Below are 24234 nucleotides of genomic sequence, written 5' to 3'. Positions count from 1 at the left end.
TCTTTTCTAATTTTGGTGTTTGAAAAAATTCCAAGTTATGAAACAAAGAATATAAAAATTCGCTGTTCCATGTAAAATTTTACGTGCATTTTAAGACTCTCCAAGACAGTCTATTAACCCATTGTTTATTTCCAAGGAGTACATATAAGATGATTTAATCAATGATAGCTCAGAGTACAACACCCACATACAACCCTATCTCACTGGCAATGGCCACATGTATTAATAACTTATCTAAAATAAAAACTGTAAAGCATTTGACAATTATTTAAAAATAAAACCCAAGTCTAAGTATATTCAAATGGTGCAAATAAAAATGGTTTAAAATGGGTACCACAAATGTTTAATCAATACATATAGATTGTGCAGAATCTCAATTATATGTAGAATCTCAAAAAGGTGAATATATAGAAGCAGACAGTAGACCGATGGTTACCAGGAATGGGGAGGTAGGGGAAATGGGGAGAAACTGGTCCAAGGGTACAAGTTACAGTTACGTAGCAGGAGTAAGTCTAGAGAGTAATGCATAGCAGAATGACTATAGTTAATAATACTCTAATATATTAATAGAAATTTGCTAAGAGAGTAGGTTTTAGGTGCTCCCACCACACACAAATAGTAAGTATGTGCAGAGATGGATATGTTGATCAGCTCGACAATACTAATCATTTCACGATGTACCAAAACATCATGTTGTGCACCTTAAATATGCACAATTTTTATTAAATAATCGTTATATAAGCTATCAAAAGATTGGATCATGCAATACTGTATTCTAAAACTTTTAAGACAACACAGGAATGATCTGATTTGCTGGGGAAGTCATATTTCAGCTGTGGATCATTTCAAGTGCATAAAATCAGCGTTGTTCTTTGTGTATAGTCCATATTATATATAACAAATAAGGACCCTTATTTTCTGACATTTATTATAGTTGCTGTGCGCCAAAATATATTTCAAGGACTGCATTAGTATGTTTTACAGAAATACATGTCAATAACACATTTATATTTATTCATCTGTTCCTCTTACCTCCTGCTATTACTAGTAAGAATGGAACCTAGAGAAACAGGCTCTAAAAGGAGCTGCTGAAGCAGCAGTGACAAGCAAGTAGGAAGGACTGATACACAGGCATAAATTAGACTTAATTAGGAGAAGTGTTTTTCCTTTCAAAAGCACGAAAAGTTTATTATACTTCTATACTTCGAAATATGGTAAGCCAATGCCAAAGAGGACAAGTGATTCACACGTAACTAGACCAAAACTATTTCAACCTATGTCTTAAATTTAAAAGGTGTATGCATTTTTACTATTGACACATTCCTCACTGCAGCTGAAATGCACAAAAACTTGATTATAAATAGTGTGGATTAACAAAACAGCTCATATTCAAGTATTAGCTGAATGAGTAAGCTGTCTTATGATAAAGGCATCACTTTGTTCTTTTTACTTAAGAACTGCACAAAATCTTTCTTTACTATACTAATAAACTTGTTTTAATTTGAAGATATGAATTCACACTACTCAAACACGGTCTGTAAACTTATTAAAAACAAATATTCAAATACTTCTCTAATTCTTAAAAGTATGGATAACACAAGTAAAATTCTAACCAGAGATTAAATTAAAAACAAACCTAAAAACAAAAGTTTTATATTAAGGTAATGTGTTTATTTTATATAATAAATCATATGAACATATCAATATCATGAAGATCAGTGATAAAATCTAGGCTTAAGTAATTTTAAAATTATGTAAAAATAGTCACATTATGAAAACATTCATATTACTACAAAGTTGGTTAAAAATTAAGAATAAATTATTTGCCCAGACCAAAAACAAATAAACAAAAGCTAGGGGGAGGAGGGGACCCAAACACCATATACAGATAAGAAACATGACCCAATAACTAAGCAACAAAATTAAACGTGGAGAACTCAATCACTATCTTCTTGGTCAGAGTGACACTAATGTGTCATCTAAATGGCTACATTTCTTCAACGTCAGAAAAGAATTACATGTGTACAAAAACTATACCATTAGATGTTGCACAACTTTTCGATGAAATGTTTTAGTTAATATTATTGATAGGGCTAAGAAAGCAAGCTCACCAACCACTAAGTGACTTTACACAAATCACTTAACTTCATTCAGTGCTAAGCATATCTGGCACAAAGGAAGTACTCAATCCCCCTCACCCATGGGTTAAGTACTAGAGAATAATTCTAAGAATTTAAAAGGACCAACTGCACTGAAGAACGGTAATGAGATGGACCGTGAGATGGACAATGCTTGGCTGAAAGGGGAAATATGCTGGGTTCGAGTTAATTCTATCAACTCTGGGTAAAGGAAGGAAAAGAGAATAGAATACATGAGCCACATATCTGCCATCTCTGACATGGAAAAATCATAAAGAGAAATATTTATAGTACACTATTATTACATACCTAACTGTTGTAAGACAGTTGCCTTTACTTGTGCAGAAAGGTTTTCCGTCTGCAAAAGTTGTTCATAAGCTTCTTTTGCAGAATGATACTTCCTCTAAAAAGCAGAAAAAAAGGGATTCAAAGAAAAATAAAAGCATTATCTTTAAAGAATTTGCTCATATATTAAGATTTACTACATAATACTGATACTTTAGCATATTTCTTAAGCTAACCGAAAGAAAAAAGGCTAGTTCCATTACTGAGCGTTCCTTTTACACCAGACAGTTGTGGACAGGCCATGTTTCAGAGCAATTAACACCAGTAAAACATTCGATACAATAAAGTATTAAAATAGGCCCTTTTAAGAATCTGCCAAATCTCAATTGTTAAAATAATCTCAACTTATTCAATAACAAATAATTTCAACTTTATTTAGGAACACTGATGAAGCTAGAGAAGTACTCTACCTCCCAGTGTTATGATCTGCCTAGAAACACCAAGTTCCCAAGCAACTTAACATAAACAGAACATATGCCAAGACTGCTTTAAAAAATCTAAGTGCAAAAGCGGTTAAAATCTAAGTTGAAAGGATAGTTACTGGTATACAGCCTATGAAAAAATTTATAATATGTATGGCTTTAAAGATACCAAACCTCTCATGGTCTAACAATGTTCACAACATTTAAGGTTCCATTGGCAAATTTCTAAATAAAACCATTTATGCACACTCCTCTCCTCAAAAAGTATGTGTGTGACTAAAACCCATTACTACTACTGTCATAAAGCTTAAGACAACTCCTCCAAGAAAAAGGAAAGGGAGGAAAAAAGGGATAAGCCAATAAAAGAAAATATCATAAATATTACCTTTAAAACATACTCAGCAGAACAATGAACTGAAGTGGCTATTATTCATTATCAGCAACAGTACATGGCTGCCTGAGCAAACAAATGCTTCTCAAAAAAAACAAAAAACAAAAAAAACAAAAAACAAAACACGGAGGAGGTAGAAATCCGAAACCAGGTGTAGGAGCCTTAGGCAAATCACTTAAACAAAGATTCAACATCCATAAAACAGAGTTAATACCTAATCTTTCTATCTGGAGTTGTTCTAAAGATCAAATGAGATAAACAAAGAAGTACGGAAACAAATAAGGAACTACATGAATACAGTACGTCAACACAGGAAAGATCTGAAAGAATTGGCCACTGAGATTAACAGAAGTTATTACATAAACTTTTATTCATCAGTTAAATTAGTTCCCCCTAAATACTAATCTGATCTCAAAAAGTCATTTAGACAATTAACACAAGATAAGGACCAAGTTATTCAGGTCAATTCCTTCCAATGGTATGCTAAAACATATTTCTAAACACTGATAAAACAAAACAAAACAAAACAAAACACGACACACTTGAAAATTTGGTTGCATCATACTGAGAATCAAAGTTGGATTTCTACCTCATATCATATACTGGCAGGAATATGTCCTTGAGACTGTAAAGAACTTATGTGACATGGCCAAAACAACACAAATCATGAGAGAAGTAAAGATCTGGTTTGAACCACATAGCAGAAAATCAGGCAATGGACACAAACCAACACAGAAAATGTGAAAACCATGTGAACAAGTGTACATCTCTAGAAGTGCAAGTTTAAATGAGATACCACCATCTACCCATCAGAATGGCAAACATAAGAAAGTTGGGTAAATCCAAAGTTGAGGATGTGTATGTGCGCCCTGCTGGAAGAGGATTCACGCATGAAATTAGGTGTGCAAACAGGCATGCAGATACACTACAGTCCAGCAAGCTTACTCTTGGGACAAAGATGCCAAAGAAACCTTTCCACAGGTAGTGTTCTAAATGGTACTGTTCACGGTATCAGGAATTCAGGGACAACCTAGGTCCATGTCACTAGGGAGTAAAAACACAAAATATGATGGATGCATACACTAGAACATTAAGTAGCAATTATATATGGCATATGAAAAGCAAGATGAGTTTATCTTTAAAGATGTTTAGTAACGTTTTTCCTCTGGTAATGCTGGAGTAGCTGTTCCACAGATGGCTTTAAGTTCTGGATAAAATATAAAAGTCAACTGTCAGAAAGCCTAGAGAGAAACCAAAATCAGGCTGAAACCAGATAGACTTAGCAAAAGGGCATGACACTGGATGAGTAAACTACCTTTTACTAGGATTTCCATCCGAAGGCAGGTGCCAATTGGTGCCTGGGCTAGAACTCAAAAGAAACCAGCAATCTTACTAGTTTGAAGAATCAGAGGAGACACTTTGAAGCTATCACAAAAGCTGGAAGTGAGAGGAGAAATCCCAGGAAGGAGACAGGGAAAGAAAAAGAACACCAAATTCTGCAATTAAAACTCTACCTAAATCTCTTGTTGACTGCTGAACATGCACGAACACAGTAGATGTCCAGCAGCCTGACAGAATGAAAGAGAGATTTCAGCCGCTGTCCACTACAGGAGTGGCCAAGTTTACAGTGTGACTTGCGCAAGATTAAATGGCTAATATAAAACAAAAACATCACTCTTCAGAAAAATATAACAAAGTCACTCCACAATGTATTATTCATGATATCCAGGATAAAATTACCAGACCTACGAAGAATCAGGAACATTTTATCCATGTTCAAAAGGAAAGGAAATTGATGAAAATCAGCCATGACATTACTCAGATGATGAAATGTGCAAATAATTTTAAAGCAGCTATTTTAACAACATTCAGAGACAATAAGGGAACTATAACCATAATGCATGAACGGGCAGGAAATTAGAGCACAGAAAAAAAAAAAAAAAAAGAAATCCTAAAACTGAAAAATATCTGAAATAAAAAAAACAAATGACTGGATAGAGTGAATAGCAGATTGGAGACTTTAAAGGCCATCCAGAGATACATGAGGCAATAACAGATTGTCTACCATACATGTAATTGGAGTTCTAGAAGAAGAGAGGAATAGGGCAGAAAAGACAAGACATAATGGCTGAGAGCTTTCCAGAACTGATGAAAGACATCTAATACTATATCCAAAAGACTAAGAAAACCACAAGTAGTATAAATAAGAAAAAAAACAACCCCTGGGCACTTCATCGTCAAATTCTTAAAAACCAAATGGAAAGAGAACTCTGAAAACAGCCAGAGAAAAACAACAAAATACAAAAGATACAACAAAAAAACTAACAGCCAAATTAAATATAACGGACTAGACACTCTAAACAAACAAGACATGTCCAGAAAAGATTTAGAAAAGAGCCAAAAATACACTATTAAGAGGTGGACTTTACATATAAAGACACAAGAAGGCTGAAATAAAAGGATGAAAAAGACACCATGCAAACACTAAGCATTAGAAAGCTCAAGTGACCCAATTCAGATCAGATTAAAGTAGGCTTCAGGGCAAAGATTATTACCAGAGATAAAGGAGTATTTCATAATGATAAAGGACATCGGGATGACATGACAATAAGAGCTTCAAAACACATGAAAAGACTGACAAAATTAACAATAATAAAATATTACTGACTATATAATTTATTCCAATTTCACCAACTTTCCCATTACTGTCCTTTTTCTGGTCCAAGATCCCACACTATGTTCAGGTAGCATGTCTCCTTACTTTTCTCCAGTCTGGAACAGATCCCCCGTTTTTGATTTTCAGTACCTTGACACTTACAAAAGGTACTGGCTAGTTACTCTGAAAAATGTCCCTTTGAAATCAGTAAGCATCTTGTGAAGAGATACTCATCATTCCTCATTCATTAATTGAAATTCTACAATAAGAAGTGTCCCGAACACCTGGGTGGCTCAGTCGGTTAAGCGTCTGACTTTGGCTCAGGTCATGATCTTACTGTTCAGGAGTTCCAGCCCCACACAGGGCCCTGTGCTGACAGCTCAGAGCCTGGAGCCTGCTTCGGATTCTGTGTCTCCCTCTCTCTCTGCCCCTCCCCCGCTCGCGCTCTCACTCTCTCTCAAAAATAAACATTAAAAAAAAAAAGAAGTGTCCCCCCCTTTTGCATTTATTTTCAACTTATATTCATTTGTAAATGAATACAAATAAAATCAAATATATACAAATATAAATTCATTTATATTCATTTACTTCATTTATATAGTTATTCATTTCAGTATGAACAAATATATTTTATTCTGTATCTTATATCTCATTATCATAATTAGTTTCTAAACTTGTGTCAGATTTGCTGATTAGGAACTCCATCCCCTTAGGTTGACTCCTGTGTTCTTTCCACACGCCCCCATCATTTTTTAAGCACTTCCTTCCTTTTTGGCACCGTAAAATATTCTAGAGCTCCTCTTGTAATTTCCTTGCCTAAACCCTGGAATCACCTACTTTTTCTGAAGAATCCCTGGTTCCTTTTATTTAAGTATAGTATTTAGAAACGAAGATCTGGGTGCTAATGTAGTCATACTGCTGCTGAGATGGGTCATTGCCTCCAAGCCCTCCCAGTAAGCATAGCTAGAAGACATATTTATGCACACACTCACAAGCTTGTATTTCTATCCAACTATCCATACTCCTAAATACCCATATATTCGTACTGATACCTCCAATTACAACCCAACACCAGAGTTCAGTCTCGCCTTGCCTTTCCTGATTTGTAAGCTCTGACAGTGAAAACCCTGGCTCTCGTTATCCACAATACACTTACTTATTTGCTTGTTCCTAATATTTACATAAAACTGTTACAGAACTCCTAATCCGTGCCACTGTGAGAAAGTAATTGCAGTAGGGGATCTGTTTACAGTTCTTGTCTCCAGCTTTACACTATAGTCAAAATACTATTCTCTAAAGTTACTGAGGTTAGTTCTTTTCATCTCCACCCCCTTCACTAAACTTATGTTATTCATCGGTTAGTTTTATTTGTTCCTGCCTGCATTCTGTTTCGGGCTACCTCACATCTGGTTGGTCTCAATTATTCAACTAATTTTGGGGTATGAGAAACATCACCAGGTTCTCAGAGTTAGAGCTATGCAAAAAGTATACACTTGAGAAGTTCCACTTTGTCCTCATCTCTTCTCCCTCATTCACAACCACTTCCACCGGGTAACCAATCTCCTCTGTTTCTCGTTTATCCATTCAGTACCGCTTCTGCACAAACGGCACATGTATATTTGGCTTTACTATGTGTATTTTCTTCCACAAAGGGTTACGTATTATACTCTTTTACACTTTTCTTTTTTTTCCCACACGGTAGTATATTCTGGAAACCACTCCACGTCGTGATCCACATAGTTCTTCCTCATGCTTTTCTACATGCAACTCCACTACCCGAATGTACCAAAGATTATACAAACATTCTCCCATGAATGGGCCTTTGAGTTGTTTCCAAGATTTTGTGATTACAAACAACGCTCCGATCAACATCCTGGTGCCTATATATTTTCAGAGTTTTGGAGGTATATTTTAAAGGTAGATTCCTAGAGGTGAGGCTGTTGAGTCAAAAGGTGCATATACAGCTTGGTTAGATTGCCAAATGCTGTTCCAGATGGGTCGTACCAGTTTGTATTACCACAATGCATGAGAGTGCCTGTTTCCCCATAGCCACTTACAATTTTCGCCAATCTGATATGTGAGAATTATATTTCAGTGTTGCTTTAATTCGCATTTCTCTGAGTGAATCTGACCACTTTGCCATATGTTTAACGACCTTGTTATAGATTTTCTGTGAAGTGTCCACTCGTGTCTTTTCTCCCATTTTCCTATTGGGTTTTTATTCCTTTGTCCTTCCAATTTTAAGTTTGTTATATATTAGGAGCATTAGCCCTTTGTCCATGGCATATGTTGCAAACATTCTCTCCTAGTCTCTAGGTCTCCTTCGAATTTATGTTTTGTTTTTTTTTTTTTTGTCGTGCAGAACTTATTTTTATATTGTTCAAACTGGCCCAAAATGCAGAGAAAACAAAAAGAATGATCATAGTTAGAAAGCCTTTTCCTAAATCAAGATTGAAGAACAGTTCATGTTCACTTCTAGTACTTACTTGTATAAAATTTTTTACATTTGACCCTAATTCATTTCTAGTTTCTTTTTTTGAACAGCTTGGGTCATGGGTCTAATTTTATATTTTTACAAATGGCTACCTAGTTGTCCCTGATCCATTTATGAATAAACCCACCTTAGCCCCAGAAATTTAAGATATTACCTTTCTCAAGCACTTGATTTCTCTATGTACCTGGATGTATTCCTGTTCTTTCTATATTTCACTGGTCTGTCTATTCACATGCCAGTGCCTCACTTTGAGTTACACAGGTTTTATTGTATATCCTACTGTCTAGTAGAGTCAGTATAACCTGTACAATTTCCCCGCAGTCTTCTCCTGGCTATTCTAGCATATTATCAACTTACCAAAGTCCTTAAAAGCTTGTTAGTACTTTTTATTGATGTTGTGTTATATTTATAAAGTAACATAGGAAGAATCAAGATCTTTATGCTACTGAGTCACAGTATGTCTTTTAAGTTTATTGTGAAATATTTAATTACTTTGCTGATACTCAAGTGGGAATGTTTTCTAACATTATGCTGTCGTTGAAGGTTATTAATTTCTTCATGTTAATTTGTGCCTCTAATTAATTTTTCTTGCCTAATTGTACTAGCTAACACCTATAGTTCAATAACGAGGAGTAATAGAGATAGTAGGAATCTTTGCCTTGTTCCTAATTTTTGCAAAAATGTCTCTAGTGTTTCCCCGAAGTGAGATACTAATTTGGGCACTGAGGTATATGAATTTTACCATGATAAAAAAAATAGCACTCAATTCCTATTTCCAACTTGGACAGTTTTTTAAATTAGGAAACGTCACTGAATTTGTCAAAAGCTTGTCTTCAGCACCTATGGCATTAGCAATCTGATTTTACCTTTAGTTCTATTATTATGATGCCTGATACTAATGGATTTTCTAATATTCAATCTTGCATTCTTGGAATGAATACCACTTGGTCATAGTATATGATCTGTTTAATGAGGTAATGGCTTTGTTTACGAAACTTCTATTTAGTACTTTTACACCAAGATTCATTAGTGATATTAGTCTGGATATTGCCTCTTTTTTGTACTGTTTTCATCAGGTTCAGGTATTGATGTTACATTTGCCTCAAAAAGAAAAGGGGAAAAACAGTATGATGGTTCCTCAAAAAATTTAAAAGACTTATCACATGGTCTAGTAATTTCACTTCTAACTACGTATCAAGAAGAATTAAAAGCAGGGACTCAAACAGATTATTTGCACACTCATGTTCATAGCTGCATTATCAACAACAGCCAAAAGGCAGAAGCCACACAAGTGTCCATCAATAGATGAATGGATAAACAGAATGTGGTGTGTACACACAATGAAATGTTATGCAGCCTTAAAGAGGAGTTAAGTTCTCGTACATGCTACAACATGTACAAATGTGAAAGATATCGTGCTAAATGAAATGCACAAGGCACAAAAGAATAAATACTGTATGATTCCACTTACATGCAGTAGTTAAACTCATAGAGACAGAAAATAGAATAATAGTTGTCACGGGCTGAGTGGAGTGAGGAATGAGGACTTATTGCTGAATACGGGTACAGGTTCAGTCTGGGATGATGAAAAAGTTCTGGAGATGAATGGTAGTAACAGCTGCACAACAATGTGAATGTACTTAATGACATGATACACGTAAAAATGGCTAAACCGGTAAAAATTATGTCCTATATTTTACAATAGAAAAAAAGACAATACAAAAGCACTACGATCTGTAGTTAATTTTTAGAATCAAGGATTTTGTTTCCATTATATTTTTTTAAATATGCTATAGAATCATTAAGTGCAGAAAGGACTCTATTATCAAACACAAGTGTCATTCAAGTCAGATTAAAAACTACTAAAAGCTTCTCCCCGTTTAAAAAAAAAATACAAAGAATAAAAGAAAAGAAATGAGGAAGTTTCTTATTTCCAATGCTCTGGAACGATCTATAAAGCATTAAAATTATGTGGTCTTTAAAGGCTTAGAATTCCCCTGTAAAACCATCTGGCCATGGTGCTTTCTGTAAGGCATTACTTAATTTTTCCTATTTCTTTTGTAGAAATTGATTTTTTATAACTTTCTAACTCTAATGACGTCAATTTTGCTAATCTGTATTTCCCTGGAAAGTGGTCCATTTCATTTCATTTTCAAATTCACTTGCTCAGTAGTCTTGTATAATAGTTCTAATTTCTTCTGTTTCCATGGTTATCTTATTTTGCACATGTGCTTTCTGTTATTCCCTTGATCAAATTTACCTAGTGGATTATCTATTTTGTCAATTTTTGGAGAGTACTAAGGTTATGACCTATTAATTAGGTTTAAGTTGTGCTTTCCTTTTCACACTGTTAATTTCTTTTAAAAAATCTTTCTTCCTTCCCCACAATACAGTTAGTTTTCCTTACAGTGATTTTTGTTTTGTTAACAGATTTCCTTACATTGAATCATCCTTGAATTCGTGAAATAAATCCAACATGCTCATGGCATACTTAATGCATCTTTAAAAACCAGCTGGAATTTTTCTTTCTTCAGAATTTTTGGATTTCTATAATACATATAAATGAAGCCAATCTACAGTGCCTTGGTAATAAATTAATGCCGGGCAGTTAGAAGTGAATGTTAAAAATGAAACTAATGATTCTTATAGACAGTGGTATTCACAATAACATTATTTGTAACTATCCCTCAAGGGGAAAATAGTTAAATTAGTTACAGTACATCTATGTAAAGGGATATACTACAGCTCCACATGTACTAACAGTGTATGTTTTCCAAAATATGATACTAACTTAAACAATTTAAGCAAGGCTGAGAGAGAATTCACATATTTGGCTAATATTTCAATAAAATAAAGAAAAACGAATATATGTGCAAACACATACATGGATTTGCTTATATATATGTGGATTTCTCTGGAAGGATATGAAAAACACTAGTACCTTTGGGGAGTGGAATAGTTTGTTACAGAAAAGGAATGAGGATGAGACTTCAGCAAGTTTTCTTTCAGGCACTTTCATTTTGGGTTATCTATTCAAAAATAAGTAATGTCTTAATGACAAAATTAAAAAGGAAAATTCTGTATCTTTCATCCATAAAGGCTAATAAGTATTTTTTAATGTTTATTTTGAGAAAGAGAGCACGTGTATACACACACACACACACACACACACACACACACACACACACACACGTGTGCATGTGAACAGGGGCCGGGCAGAGAAAGGGACAGAGAGAATCCCAAGCGGGCCCTACATGGTCAGCGCGGGGCCTGACACCTGAGCCGAAATCAAGAGGCAGGCACTCAACTGACTCAAGACTAATAAGCATTTAGATGGCAAACTGTTCAAGTTATTTAATTAAATTCAAGGGGGGGGGGGGGCAAATAATACTATTACTATTAGAAAATAATGTGGTTCTATGGGGCACCTGGGTGGCTCAGTCGGTTAAGTGTCCGACATGATCTCACAGTTCATGAGTTCGAGCCCCGCATCAGGCTCTGGTGCTGACAACTCAGAGCCTGGAACCTGCTTCAGATTCTGTGTCTCCCTCTCTCTGCCCCCTCCCCGCTTTGTGTTCTTATTCTCGCTCTTGTTCTCTTTCTTTCTCTCTCTCAAAAATAATAAACATTTAAAACAATTTTAGAAAAAAAGTGGTTCTACAGGTCTCAGCTAATAAAATGGGAAAGCTACAATTCCAGACTTCAAGATGTGTTACAAAGCTGTTACAAGACAGCATGGCACGGACACAAAAACAGACACTTAAATCAATGGAACAAAACAGAGAACCCAAAAATGGACCCATAAATGTAAGGCCAACTCATCTTTGACAAAGCAAGAAAGAATATCCAATGGAATAAAGACAGTCTCTTCAGCAAGTAGTGCTGGGAAAACTGGACAGCAACCTGCAGAAGAATGAACCTGGACCACTTTCTTATACCATATACAAAAATAAACTCAAAATGGATGAAAGACCTAAATATAAGACAGGAAGCCATCAAAATCCTAGAGGAGAAAGCAGGCAAAAACCTCTTTGACCTCAGCCGCAGTAACTTCAGGCAAGGGAAACAAAAGCAAAAATGAACTACTGGGACCTCATGAAGATAAAAAGCTTCTTTTCTGCACAGAGAAGGTAACAACCAGCAAAACTAAAAGGCAACTGATGGAATGGGAGAAGATATTTGCAAATGATATATCACATAAAGGGTTAGTATCCAAAATCTATAAAGAACTTATCAAACTCAACACCCAAAAAACAAACAGCCCAGTGAAGAAATGGGCATAAGACGTGAATAGACGACACTTTTCCAAAGAAGACATCCAGATGGCTAACAGACACATGAAAAGATGCTCAACATCACTCATCATCAGGGAAATACAAATCAAAACCACAATGAGAGACCACCTTACACCTGTCAGAATGGCTAATATTAACAACTCGGGCAACAACAGATGTTGGCGAGGATGGCAGAAGAAAGAGGAACCCTTTTGCATTGTTGGTGGGAATGCAAACTGATGCAGCCACTCTGGAAAACAGTATGGAGGTTGCTCAAAACTTAAAAACTGAACTACTCTATGACCCAGTAACTGCACTACTAGGTACTTATCCAAAGGATGCAGGTGTCTGTTTTGAAGAGGCACATGCACCCAAGGTTTATAGCAGCGCTATCGACAATAGCCAAAGTATGGAAAGAGTCCAAATGTCCATCAACAGATAAATGGATAAAGAAGATGTGGTATGTATGTATGTATGTATGTATGTATGTATGTATGTATGTGTGTGTATGTGTGTGTATATGTGTATATATATGTGTGTGTGCACATACACATACACAGGAATATTACTCAGCGATCAAAATGAATGAAATCTTGCCATTTGCAACGATGTGGATGGAACTAGAGTGTATTATGCTAAGCGAAATTAGAGGAAGACAAATATCATATGACTTCACTCATATGTGGAATTTAAGATACAAAAGAGATGAAATAAGGGAAGGGCAATAAAAATACCATAAAAACAGGGAGGGGGGCAAAACATAAGAGACTCTTAAATACTGAGAACAAACTTAGGGCGATGGAGGGTTATGGGTGGGGGGATGGGCTAAATGGCCAAGGGACATTAAGAAGGACACTTGTTGGGATGAGCACTGGGTGTTTTATGCAGGGGATGAATCACTGGATTCTACTCCTGAAATCATTATTGCGCAATATGCTAACTTGGATGTAAATTTAAATAAATAAATATACATTTACACACACACCCATACACACACACACAAATAAATAGGGAAAGCTACATTAAATAAATGATATAGGACTTCCCTCGAAGATGGCAGCAAAGTAGGAGAACCCTTGGCTTGCTTCCAAACACAAATAGAAAACTTTGTACAAATCATTCTAAATGCCCCAGAAATCAACCTGAAGACTGGCAGAACAAACTCCACAACTCAAGGTAGAGAAGAAGTCACATCAAACAAGGTAGAAAGTGCAGACATGATTTAGAGGAGAAATAGATATTGGCTGCTGCAGAGCGGAGAGAGCTGTGGCTGGAGAGAAGAGTGAGAGAGTGAGATCAGAGCACAAGGGAATGCACAAGGAGAATGTTTCCCTATGGCCACTGGATTGGAAAATGAGAGGGGCTGAAATTTCATGAGTTCTTGCAACCAGATGGCCTTAAATCGAAAATTTAAAGTATCAGTGGGCTGGGCTGGCCTCTGCGAGAGTCCAGAGGCATCGGGACTGCTCTTGGAGAGACGGCAGGCAAACAACCCAGGCACACACAGCATGGAAACAGCTATCTGAAGAGTGCCTGGGGAACGCAGTGGGAAGATGATCTGCTCCTCTCAGAGCATGCCCATGAGAAGCAGTGTTCACAGAGAGATGTCTCCAGGAACAAAGTAGCTGGCTGGCACCATTCTCCCCCCACACCCCCACCACTCGGCATAAGCACAGAGCCACTAGCAAGAACCAGTGCAACAGGGATACTAGCTGCCTAAATTACTTACATTAAGCCCCACCCCCCTCCCCACTCTGGTGGAACTGCCCTTTATCAGTCACACTTACCTCAGCCCCAGTGCCATGGGCCCCTCCCCCAGAAGAACAGCACAAACTCCTCCTGCCCACACCACATGTCCTGACCACAAAGTTCTGCAGGGTCTCAGTTCCAGTGGAGGTGATGACAGTTCTCATTTCACAAGCAGACCAGGGCACACCTAGTTAAAACTTGCTGCATTCAGGCCAGGGACACAAACTGCCTACAACAAGCAAAGAAAGCCTCTGCAGATGACTGGCCTGAAGGAGAAAGCAGCCACGACACAATAGCAGAGTGCATACAGCACACAGCAGATACATTCCCTGAAGTGCCAGGCCCTGGACACTACATGACATCTTCTTCATAAGGCCATTAAGTTCAGGATCATGAGACACAAGTGGCTTTTCTAACATAAAAGAAGGCAGAGACTTAGACAAAATGAGAACACAGAAATTTATCTCGAATGAAAGAACAAGATAAGGTCATGGCCAGAGATCTAGGTGAAACAGATATAAGTAACAGAACTGGTGGAGAACTTAAATCAATGATCATAAGGATACTAACTGGACATGAGAAAAGAATGTTAGACATCAGTGAGACCCTTACCACAGAAATAAAAGAGTTAGAATCAATCAGAGATGAAGAGTGTAATAAATGAGATTAGAAACAGGACTGATGCAATGAACAGCAGGCTGGAAGAAGCAGAGGAATGAATTAATGACTGAGAAGACTCAGTAATGAAGCTGAACAAAAGAGAGAAAGAATAATTATGCAACATGAGAACAGATGTAGGGAACTCAGTGACTCCATCAAAACAACAAAAGCAGACCCACACCAAGAAATATTATAATTAAACTGGCAAATGTAGTGATAAAAAAAATTTTTTTTAAACAAGACAAAATAAGACAGTTACTTATAATGGAAAACCCATGAGGCTATCAAGCAGATTTTTCAGCAGAAATTCTCCAAGCCAGAAGGGACTGGCATGATATATTCAAAATGGTGAGTGGAAAAAATCTGCCACCAAGAATACCCTATCCAGCAAGGCTAACATTCAAAACAGAAGGAGAAATAAAGAGTTTGACAGACAAACAAAAACTAAAGGAGTTTGTGACCACTAAGCCACTTCTCCAACAAATACTTACACGGGACTCTGTGAGTGGAAAAGGAAAACCAAAATTGACAGTATGAAGGTAGGAAACACAAAAGCAATAAAAAGAAGATTTCTATTAAAAACTCAGTCAAACTAAAAGGATGTAAAATATAACAACATATACCTAAAACGTGGGGAGGACAAGAGTAGAATGAGTTCAAATTTAAACGACCATCAACAATGTAGACAGTTATAGGCAGAAGAGGTCATATATTAACCTAGAGATAACCACAAGTAAAAGAATAATAATAGATATGCAATGAATAAAAAGAAATCCAAGTAAGGCAATAAAGAAAACCAGCACACCATGAAAGAATCAGAGAAAATCTCCAGAAACAAACACAAGTAATAAAATGGCAATAAATACATATCTATCAATAATTACTTTGAATGTAAATGGACTAAATGCTCCAATCAAAACCCATCAGGTGATAAAATGGATAAAAGAACAAAACCCATCTATATGCTGCCTACAAGAGACTCCTTTTAGACCTAAAGACACATGCAGATGGAAACTGAGGGGGTGGAGAAGCATTTATCGAGCAAATGAATGTCAAAAGAAAGTTGACTTATATCCAACAAACTAGACTTTAAAACACAGTAACAAACGTAAAGAAACCAATCCATAATAATAGGGGACTTTAACATCCCACTTACATCAATGAACAGATCACTTAAACAGAAAATCAACAAGGAAACAATGGACTTGAAGGACACAATGGATCGGATGGATTTAACAGATATGTTCAGAACACTGCATCCTGAAACAAAAGAATACATATTCTATTCAAGTGCACATAGGACATTCTGAAGAACAGATCACATATTAGACCACAAAACAGGACTCAACAAACTCAAGAAGATCAAAGTCATACCATGCACCTTTTCTGACCACAACACTATGAAACTAGAAGTCAACCACAAGAAAAACTCTGGAAAGACCACAAATACACACAGGTTAAGTAACATGATACTAAACAATGAATGGGTCAACCAGTCAATCAAAGAAATAAAAAATGTATGAAACAAATGAAAATGAAAATGAAAACACAACAGCCCCAAACCTTTGGGATGCAGCAAAAGAAGTTCTAAGAGGGAAGTACACAGCAATATACACGCCCCTACCTCAAGAAGAAAACGCTCAAATAAACAACCTAGCCTTCTACCTAAAAGAGCTAGAAAAGGAATAAATGAAGCCTAAAGCCAGCAGAAGGAAGAAAATAATAAAAATTAGAGCAGAAATAAATGATATAGAAACTAACAAAACAACAGAGATCATGAAACCAGGGGCTGGTTCTTGGAAAAAAATAGTAAAATTTATTAACTTCTAGCCAGATTCGTCAAAAAGAGAACACACACACACACACACACACACACACACACACACACACTCACTCACAAACGAGGGGTGCCTGTGTGGCTCAATTAAGCGTCTGACTTCGGCTCAGGTCATGATCTCATGGTTCGTGAGTGCAAGCTCCGCATCGGACTCTCTGCTGTCAGTGCAGAGCCCGCTTCAGATCCTCTGTCTCCCTCTCTCTGCCCCTCCCCCACATCTCTCTCTCTCTCTCTCTCCCTCTCAAAAATAAACATAAAAAAGTACTTTAAAAATTTTTCCAAAAAATGCAAAAATAAAATCACAAATGAGACAGGAGAAATAACAACCCACACCACAGAAATACAAACAATTATAAGATTATTATTATGAAAATCTATACGCCGACAAATTGGACAACCTGGAAGAAATAAATCCCTAGATATAAATTACCAAAACTGAAATAGGACGAAATAGAAACCATGAATAGACCAATCCAATCCAACAAAGAAATTGAATCGGTAATCAAAAAACTCCCCCAAACAAAGTACAGGAGAAGATGGCTTCACAGGTGAATTCTACAAAACATTTTAAGAAGAGTTCTCCTCAAAGGATTCCAAAAAAGAGAAAAGGAAGGAAAACTTACACATTTATTCTATGACACCAGCATTAACCAGATACCAAAGCCAGATAAAGACACAAAAAAAGAGAACTACGGACCAATATCTCTGATGAACACTGATGAAAAATCCTCAGCAAAACACTAGCAAAGCAAATCCAACAATACAGTAAAAAAAAAAAAAAAAAAAAAAAAAAAAACATTCACCATGATCAAGTTGCAAGGGTGGTTCAATATTCACAAATCAATGTGATAAATCACATTAACAAGAGAAAGGATAAGAACTACAGGATTATTTCAACAGATGCAGAAAAAGCATTTGATAAAGTACAGCATCCACTTATGATAAAATCTCTCAAAAAAGCAGTGTGAGAGGAAACACACCTCAACATAATAAAGGCCATATATGGGGGCGCCTGGGTGGCGCAGTCGGTTAAGCGTCCGACTTCAGCCAGGTCACGATCTCGCGGTCCGTGAGTTCGAGCCCCGCGTCAGGCTCTGGGCTGATGGCTCGGAGCCTGGAGCCTGTTTCCGATTCTGTGTCTCCCTCTCTCTCTGCCCCTCCCCCGTTCATGCTCTGTCTCTCTCTGTCCCAAAAATAAATAAAAAACGTTGAAAAAAAAAATTTAAAAAAAAAAAATAAAAAAAAAAAATAAAGGCCATATATGAAAAACCCCACATTTAACATCACCCTAAATGGGGAAAACCTGAGAGCCTTTCTTCTACTATCGGGAACAAGACAGGGATGTCCACTCTCACCCCTTCTGTTAAACACAATATTGGTCAATATAAAGAAATAAAAAGGCATCCAAATTGGCAAGGAAGAAGTAAAACTTTCACTATTTGCAGATGACATGGTACTATACATAGAAAACCCAAGCGTCCTTCAAAAAACTGCAAAAACTGCTAACTTCAGTAAAGCTGTAGGATACAAAACCAACATACAAAACTCTGTTGCACTGCTATACACAAAAATGAGCAGCAGAAACAGAAATTAAGGAATTAATTGCATTTATAACTGCACCAGAAACAACAAGATACCTGGGAATAAACCTAACCAAAGAGGTGAAAGACCTGTACTCGAAAACTATAAAATACTGACGAAAGAAACTGATGATGACACAAAGAAGTGGAAAGACAGGCCATTCCCATGGATTAGAAGAACAAATATTTTTATAATGCCTATAATACCCAAAGCAATCTACAGATTTAATGCAATCCTTATCAAAATACCCAGAGCTTTTTTCAGAGAGTTGGAACAAACAATCCTAAAATTTGTAGGGAACCACGAAAGACCAACGAATAGCCAAAGAAACCTTGAAAAAGAAAAACATAGCTGGAGGCATCATAATTCTGGACCTTAAGTTATATTACAAAGCTGCAGTGATGAAAACAGTATGGTACTGGCACAAAAATAGACACATAGATCAACAGAACAGAATAAAAAACCCAGAAATGAACCCACAATTATACGGTCAATTAACGTTTGACAAAGCAGAAAAGAATATCCAATGGGAAAAGACGGTCTCTTTAACAAATGGTGTTGGTAAATTGAAAAACATGCAAAAGAATGAACCTGGACCATTCTCTTTCACCATACACAAAGATTAACTCAAATTAAAGACCTAAATGTGAAACCTGAAACTGTAAGAGTCCTTGAAGAAAACACAGGCAGTAATTTCCTTGACATCAGCCATAGCAACTTTCTACTAGATAGGGCTCCTGCCTAGGGAAACAAAAGCAAAAATAAACTATTGGGACTACCTCCAAATAAAAAGCTTCTCCACAGCAAAGGAAACAATCATCAAAACTGAAAGGCAACCTACAGAACGGGAGAAGATATTTGCAAATGACATAGCTGATAAAGGGTTACTATGCAAAATATATAAAAATCTTATACAATAAACACCCCAAACACAAATTATCCAATTGAAAAATGGGCAGAAGACATGAATATACATTTTTCCAAAGAAGGCACACAGATGGCCAAAAGACACATGAAACGATGCTCAACATTTCTCATCACCAGGGAAATGCAAATCAAAACTACAATGAGAGATCACCTCACACCTGTGAGAATGGCTAAAATCAACAATACAAGAAACAACAGGCATTGGTGAGGATGTGGTAAAACGGGAACCCTCCTGCACTGTTTGGTGCGAATGCAAACTGGTGCAGCCGCTCTGGAAAACAGTATGGTGGTCCCTCAAAAAGTTAAAAATAGAAGTACCCTACCATCCAGCAATTGCACTACTAAGTATTTACCCAAATACAATACTAATTCAAAGAGATACATGCACCCCTATGTTTACAGCAACATTACCTACAATAGGCAAATTATGGAAACAGTCCAAGTATCCATCGATGAATGGATGAAGATGTGGTATATATATAAACACTATGGAATATTATTCAGTCATGAAAGAGAATGGAATCTTGTCATTGGTAACCATGTGGATGAAGCTAGTGAGTATTCTGCTAAATGAAATAAGTCAGTCAGAGAAAGACAAATACCGTTAAGAAACAAACGAGCAAAGGAAAAAAGAAAGGGAGAGGTAAACCAAGAAACAAGCTCTTAACTATAGAGAACAAACTGATGGTTACCAGAAGGGAAGGGAAGGGGGGGATGAAACAGGTGATGGGGATCAAAGATTGCACTTCCCATGATGAGCACCCCATGTTGTATGGAAGTGCTGAATCACTATATAGTATACCTGAAACTAATATTACACTGTAGGTTGACTAACTGGAATTTAAATGTGAATGTGAAAAGAATAACTGATATAGCTTTCCAAGAACAATTCCTAACATGACATAATATGTGTCTATACTTGGACATATGACATTATACAGAGAAATAAAATGTATTTAGAGATGGTATGACAATACACCAAGCAACCTATGAGAATCTAATTGTTAAATCTAGTAAAAACAGGTGTGTGGGAGATGACATCCCATTAAAATTATCCATACCTAAATAGAACTATTGTATCATCCAGCAATCCCACTTCTGGACAGATTTTCAAAGGAAACAAAACCATTATCTCAAAGAGATATATCTGTATTCCCATGCTCAGTGTAGCATCACGGACAACAGCCAAGGCATGGAAACAACCTAAGTGTTGGTGGAAAGATGGGTGAAGAAACTGTGGTAAGTATATAAATATAATGGAATAGTATTTCAGCCTTAAAAAAGAAGTAAATTCTGTCATTTGCAACAACATGGGTGAACGTGGAAGTCATTATGCTAAGTGAAATTAGCCAGACAGAGGAAGACAAATACTTTATGGTATCACTTATATGTAAAATCTGGCAGGGGTGGGGAGTGGTAGGTGAGGTGACAGGTGTGTTAATTTACTCAATGCAATGTGTGTAATTGCAGAAATCCTTTCACAGTGTGTGTGTGTGTGTGTGTGTGTGCGCGCGCGCGTATCAAATCATCACACTGTGCAGTTTATCTTACAATTTTATTTGTCGGTTACACCTCAGTAAAGCTTAGAGGCACCTGGGTGGTTAAGCGTCTGACTTTGGCTCAGGTCATGATCTCACTGTCCATGACTTTGAGTCCCACATCGGGCTCTGTCCTGTCAACACAGAACCTGCTTCAGATCCTCTGTACCCCACTCTCTCTGCCCCTCCCCAACTCATGCATGGATGTGCTCTCTCTCTCAAAAATAAAAATTAAAACATTTTTTAAAATGCTAAAAAATAAAGTAACCCTACCCTATATTTATGATTAAATTTAACTAAAACATTTCTGGGCTCAGCCCAAATAGCTCCTGCTCAGAGAGGCCTTCCTTAACCACTCTTGTAAAAAAAGTATTCCCTCACTTTTCTGTCTTAATCACAGTCTTATTGTTTAATCCTGTAAAGGTAACGTGGGTATAGGGCCCTCGGGGTTTGTAAAGTGATACTAAATAATGTCTACATTTATTAGCAGGGAGACTTTTTATATAAAGAAACTTTAATTCAATTATTTTGAGTACCTAGCAGTGGCCATTAACCATATAGGACTACTTAAATTTACATTTCAAAATTCCATATTTATAAATATTCCTACAATTAGCTGAACTATAAAAAAGTTGCTTTCTATAGGGAGTATAGAAAGTATAAGCATTTTTCATATGCTTACAGTGTCATCTTTTGTCACCTAATAATTACACAGTCTCCTTGCCATGAATTTTGTTCTTCTGGTTTTGTTTTATTTAATCTTAATGGGAACTACAATGTATCAAATGAAAGAACCGATGGAGGGAGGGCCCTGTCCCCATATTACCTTCACAAGATTAAAAAAATTAACACTAACAGACAACTTCTCATGAGAAACAATGAAAGCCAGAAGACAATGGAATGTAAATTTCAAAGTGGTCAAATAAGATAATTCCACCACCAGCAAAAACTCTCATTAAAAATAAAAGTGAGGAAACTTCGGCTTTGGCTAAAGCTCACTAAGTGCCAAAGTTCACTAAGAACTAGAAAAGTTCAGGGAAAAAAAAAAATCAGAACTTCTCATTTTGAAGGCAGCAGAGAGCTCCTGAGGTAATGAGAACAGAAGGGGCTACGACTCCAAAGAGAGAACAACTTTGGAGAGGAAGCTGATTTCTGTAGCTGCTTTCCCTCTGGGGCCCTTGCTGATTTGGCAAAACTCAGCAGTTGGCAGAAGCTGGGATTAGCATTGGCAGGTAAAGGCTGATCCACAAGCTGATGTAATTCTCACAAGCATCTTCTCAAGGTTGATAAAATCCCTAGATTAGTAGGGTGCATAAATTCTTCTTCCTAGGGCACACACACCCATGTGTTTTGGGGGAATCAGGGGCACAGCAGATCGAAGTGTCCAGGAATCTGATGTTAATTTTTTCAAGCCCTCCATGGTGGCGTTGAAACTAAAGAGACCTTACAAAACAGATGCACAAATATGACAGTATTTTTTCCCCTAAAGAATGGTTATAAAATTTATGTTTTGGGTAAATTCTGATTACTCAATATTTTACTTTCATATCAAATTATAACTGATTTTCCATGCTGCTGCCTAGAGTAAATGTCTATGTGTTATGCCTTTTATCAGACAACTAAGCAAAGTCTGCCATACACAAAAACAAAATGTTCTAATTAAACGAAAAAAGGTTTGTAAGTATAGTAACCATAAAAGTATTTATTGGTAATTAGATCAAGAGATGACTCTAATATGGCTTAAATGGTAACACGTGGAAGGAATATTTCATTCTTAAGAAAAAGTAAAACTAAATAGCAATGCACTATAACAACCACCTATAAACATTTTGCAAAGAAAACTAGGCATTCTACATTAAGAATAAGAGAAAACATGGGGCGCCTGCATGGCTCAGTCGGTTAAGGTCGAGACCTTGTGGTCTGTGGGTTCTCGAGCCCCACATCACACTCTGTGCTGATAGCTCAGAGCCGGGAGCCTGCTTCAGATTCTGTGTCTCCCTCTCCCTCTGCCCCTCCCCCCGCCACTCATGCTCTATGTCTCAAAAACAAACATTAAGAAAATAATAAAAAAAGAGAATAAGAGAAAACTTAAACACAGTCATTTAAAGCTACAGATAGTTCAAAGTTTAGAGGCAAAACATATTAAATGGAACTTCTTCATACACAGCAAGTACTATTTCACTAAGTAAAATCTTGATCACATTTAATGAATATAAAATATATGAAGGAGACAGTGTCCAGAATCCCATTAAAATACACGTATGTCTGATTTCACTTATGGGTGATCACATTTGCTTAAGTAAGGTAAGTTAAAACACTTACCTGGGTTTCATATAAGTGGGCAATGTGAAATTGAACTGCAAAGATGATGGAAAATAAAAATCAATACCATTAGAGTAGTGTTTAGGGTAAATTAAAGAAGAATATAAAATGTCAAACATAAGCACAGTCTACACTATAGAGATTTAAGTAACAGAACCTAACTTTTATTTTTAATAAGACAGAATACACAAGCAAACACACTCAAGAACATGACACAAGAAGCTATTTGTGCCACATGTATTCATTGTTGGTCATTATCAAAATTTGTCAGTTTAATTATTAAAATCAACATTAAAATCTATAGCAAGTGAGTATATTCCTTACAACATTCAAAACTGTAAGATTAAGCAAACAGAAAACTCTTATAAATCTATGCATATCAAAACACGGTTATTTTAAAAACAGAGGTCCATGTCAATAAAATAAAGTCAGTATTTCGGTTAAAAGAAAAAAAAGTACTAGAACCAAAGAAAGCCTCTAATTCTTTATACCGTATTTCATGACAACATTTATAAAGAAGTCATAAGCCAGGATGACTCTAGTAACAACACACAGAGGAAATGAGTTGTTGCATTTCTCTATTGGTTGTTCAGAATTATTAAAAAAAAAAAAAAAAGACAAACCACTTAGAAGGCAAGAATAGTAAAGAGTCACAAGATTAACAAGTATGTCTTGAAAATCAAATAAATATACTTCAGCTTCTGTTTGCAGGTCTTCCTGATATACTGCATCACCAAAGTATGAATGATGCAACAAAAGCAACCATGAACCAGGAAATCAAAACTGGATTCTAGCTACTTTAATGCTATAATTTCCATTCTTCAATGACAAACCTCTTTTTTAAATGTTCCATCTACCTGGATTTCACAGCTGGATTTCAAAGAGTCTGGGAGCCTATCA

The 24234-nt window shown here is 36.4% G+C and overlaps 1 protein-coding gene across 9 annotated transcripts in view; it reads right to left on the bottom strand.

Annotated features, from left to right (window-relative positions):
- The window catches only part of KDM6A (lysine demethylase 6A), a 208043-nt gene that overhangs the window by 57737 nt on the left and 126072 nt on the right, over positions 1-24234 (bottom strand). For all 9 annotated transcript variants that reach the window (XM_058712771.1, XM_058712764.1, XM_058712765.1 and 6 more), the window contains 2 exons: positions 23335-23369; positions 2448-2541 (listed from right to left, as the gene is read on the bottom strand). In XM_058712771.1, the coding sequence (XP_058568754.1) occupies positions 2448-2541; positions 23335-23369 (129 nt within the window). The remainder of the gene's footprint in view (positions 1-2447; positions 2542-23334; positions 23370-24234) is intronic.

Source organism: Neofelis nebulosa, chromosome X, assembly GCF_028018385.1.
Source record: "Neofelis nebulosa isolate mNeoNeb1 chromosome X, mNeoNeb1.pri, whole genome shotgun sequence".
Classification (NCBI taxonomy): Eukaryota; Metazoa; Chordata; class Mammalia; order Carnivora; family Felidae; genus Neofelis; species Neofelis nebulosa.
The sequence above is the reverse complement of the archived record's forward strand: the minus strand, read 5'-3'. Positions and strand labels throughout refer to the sequence as shown.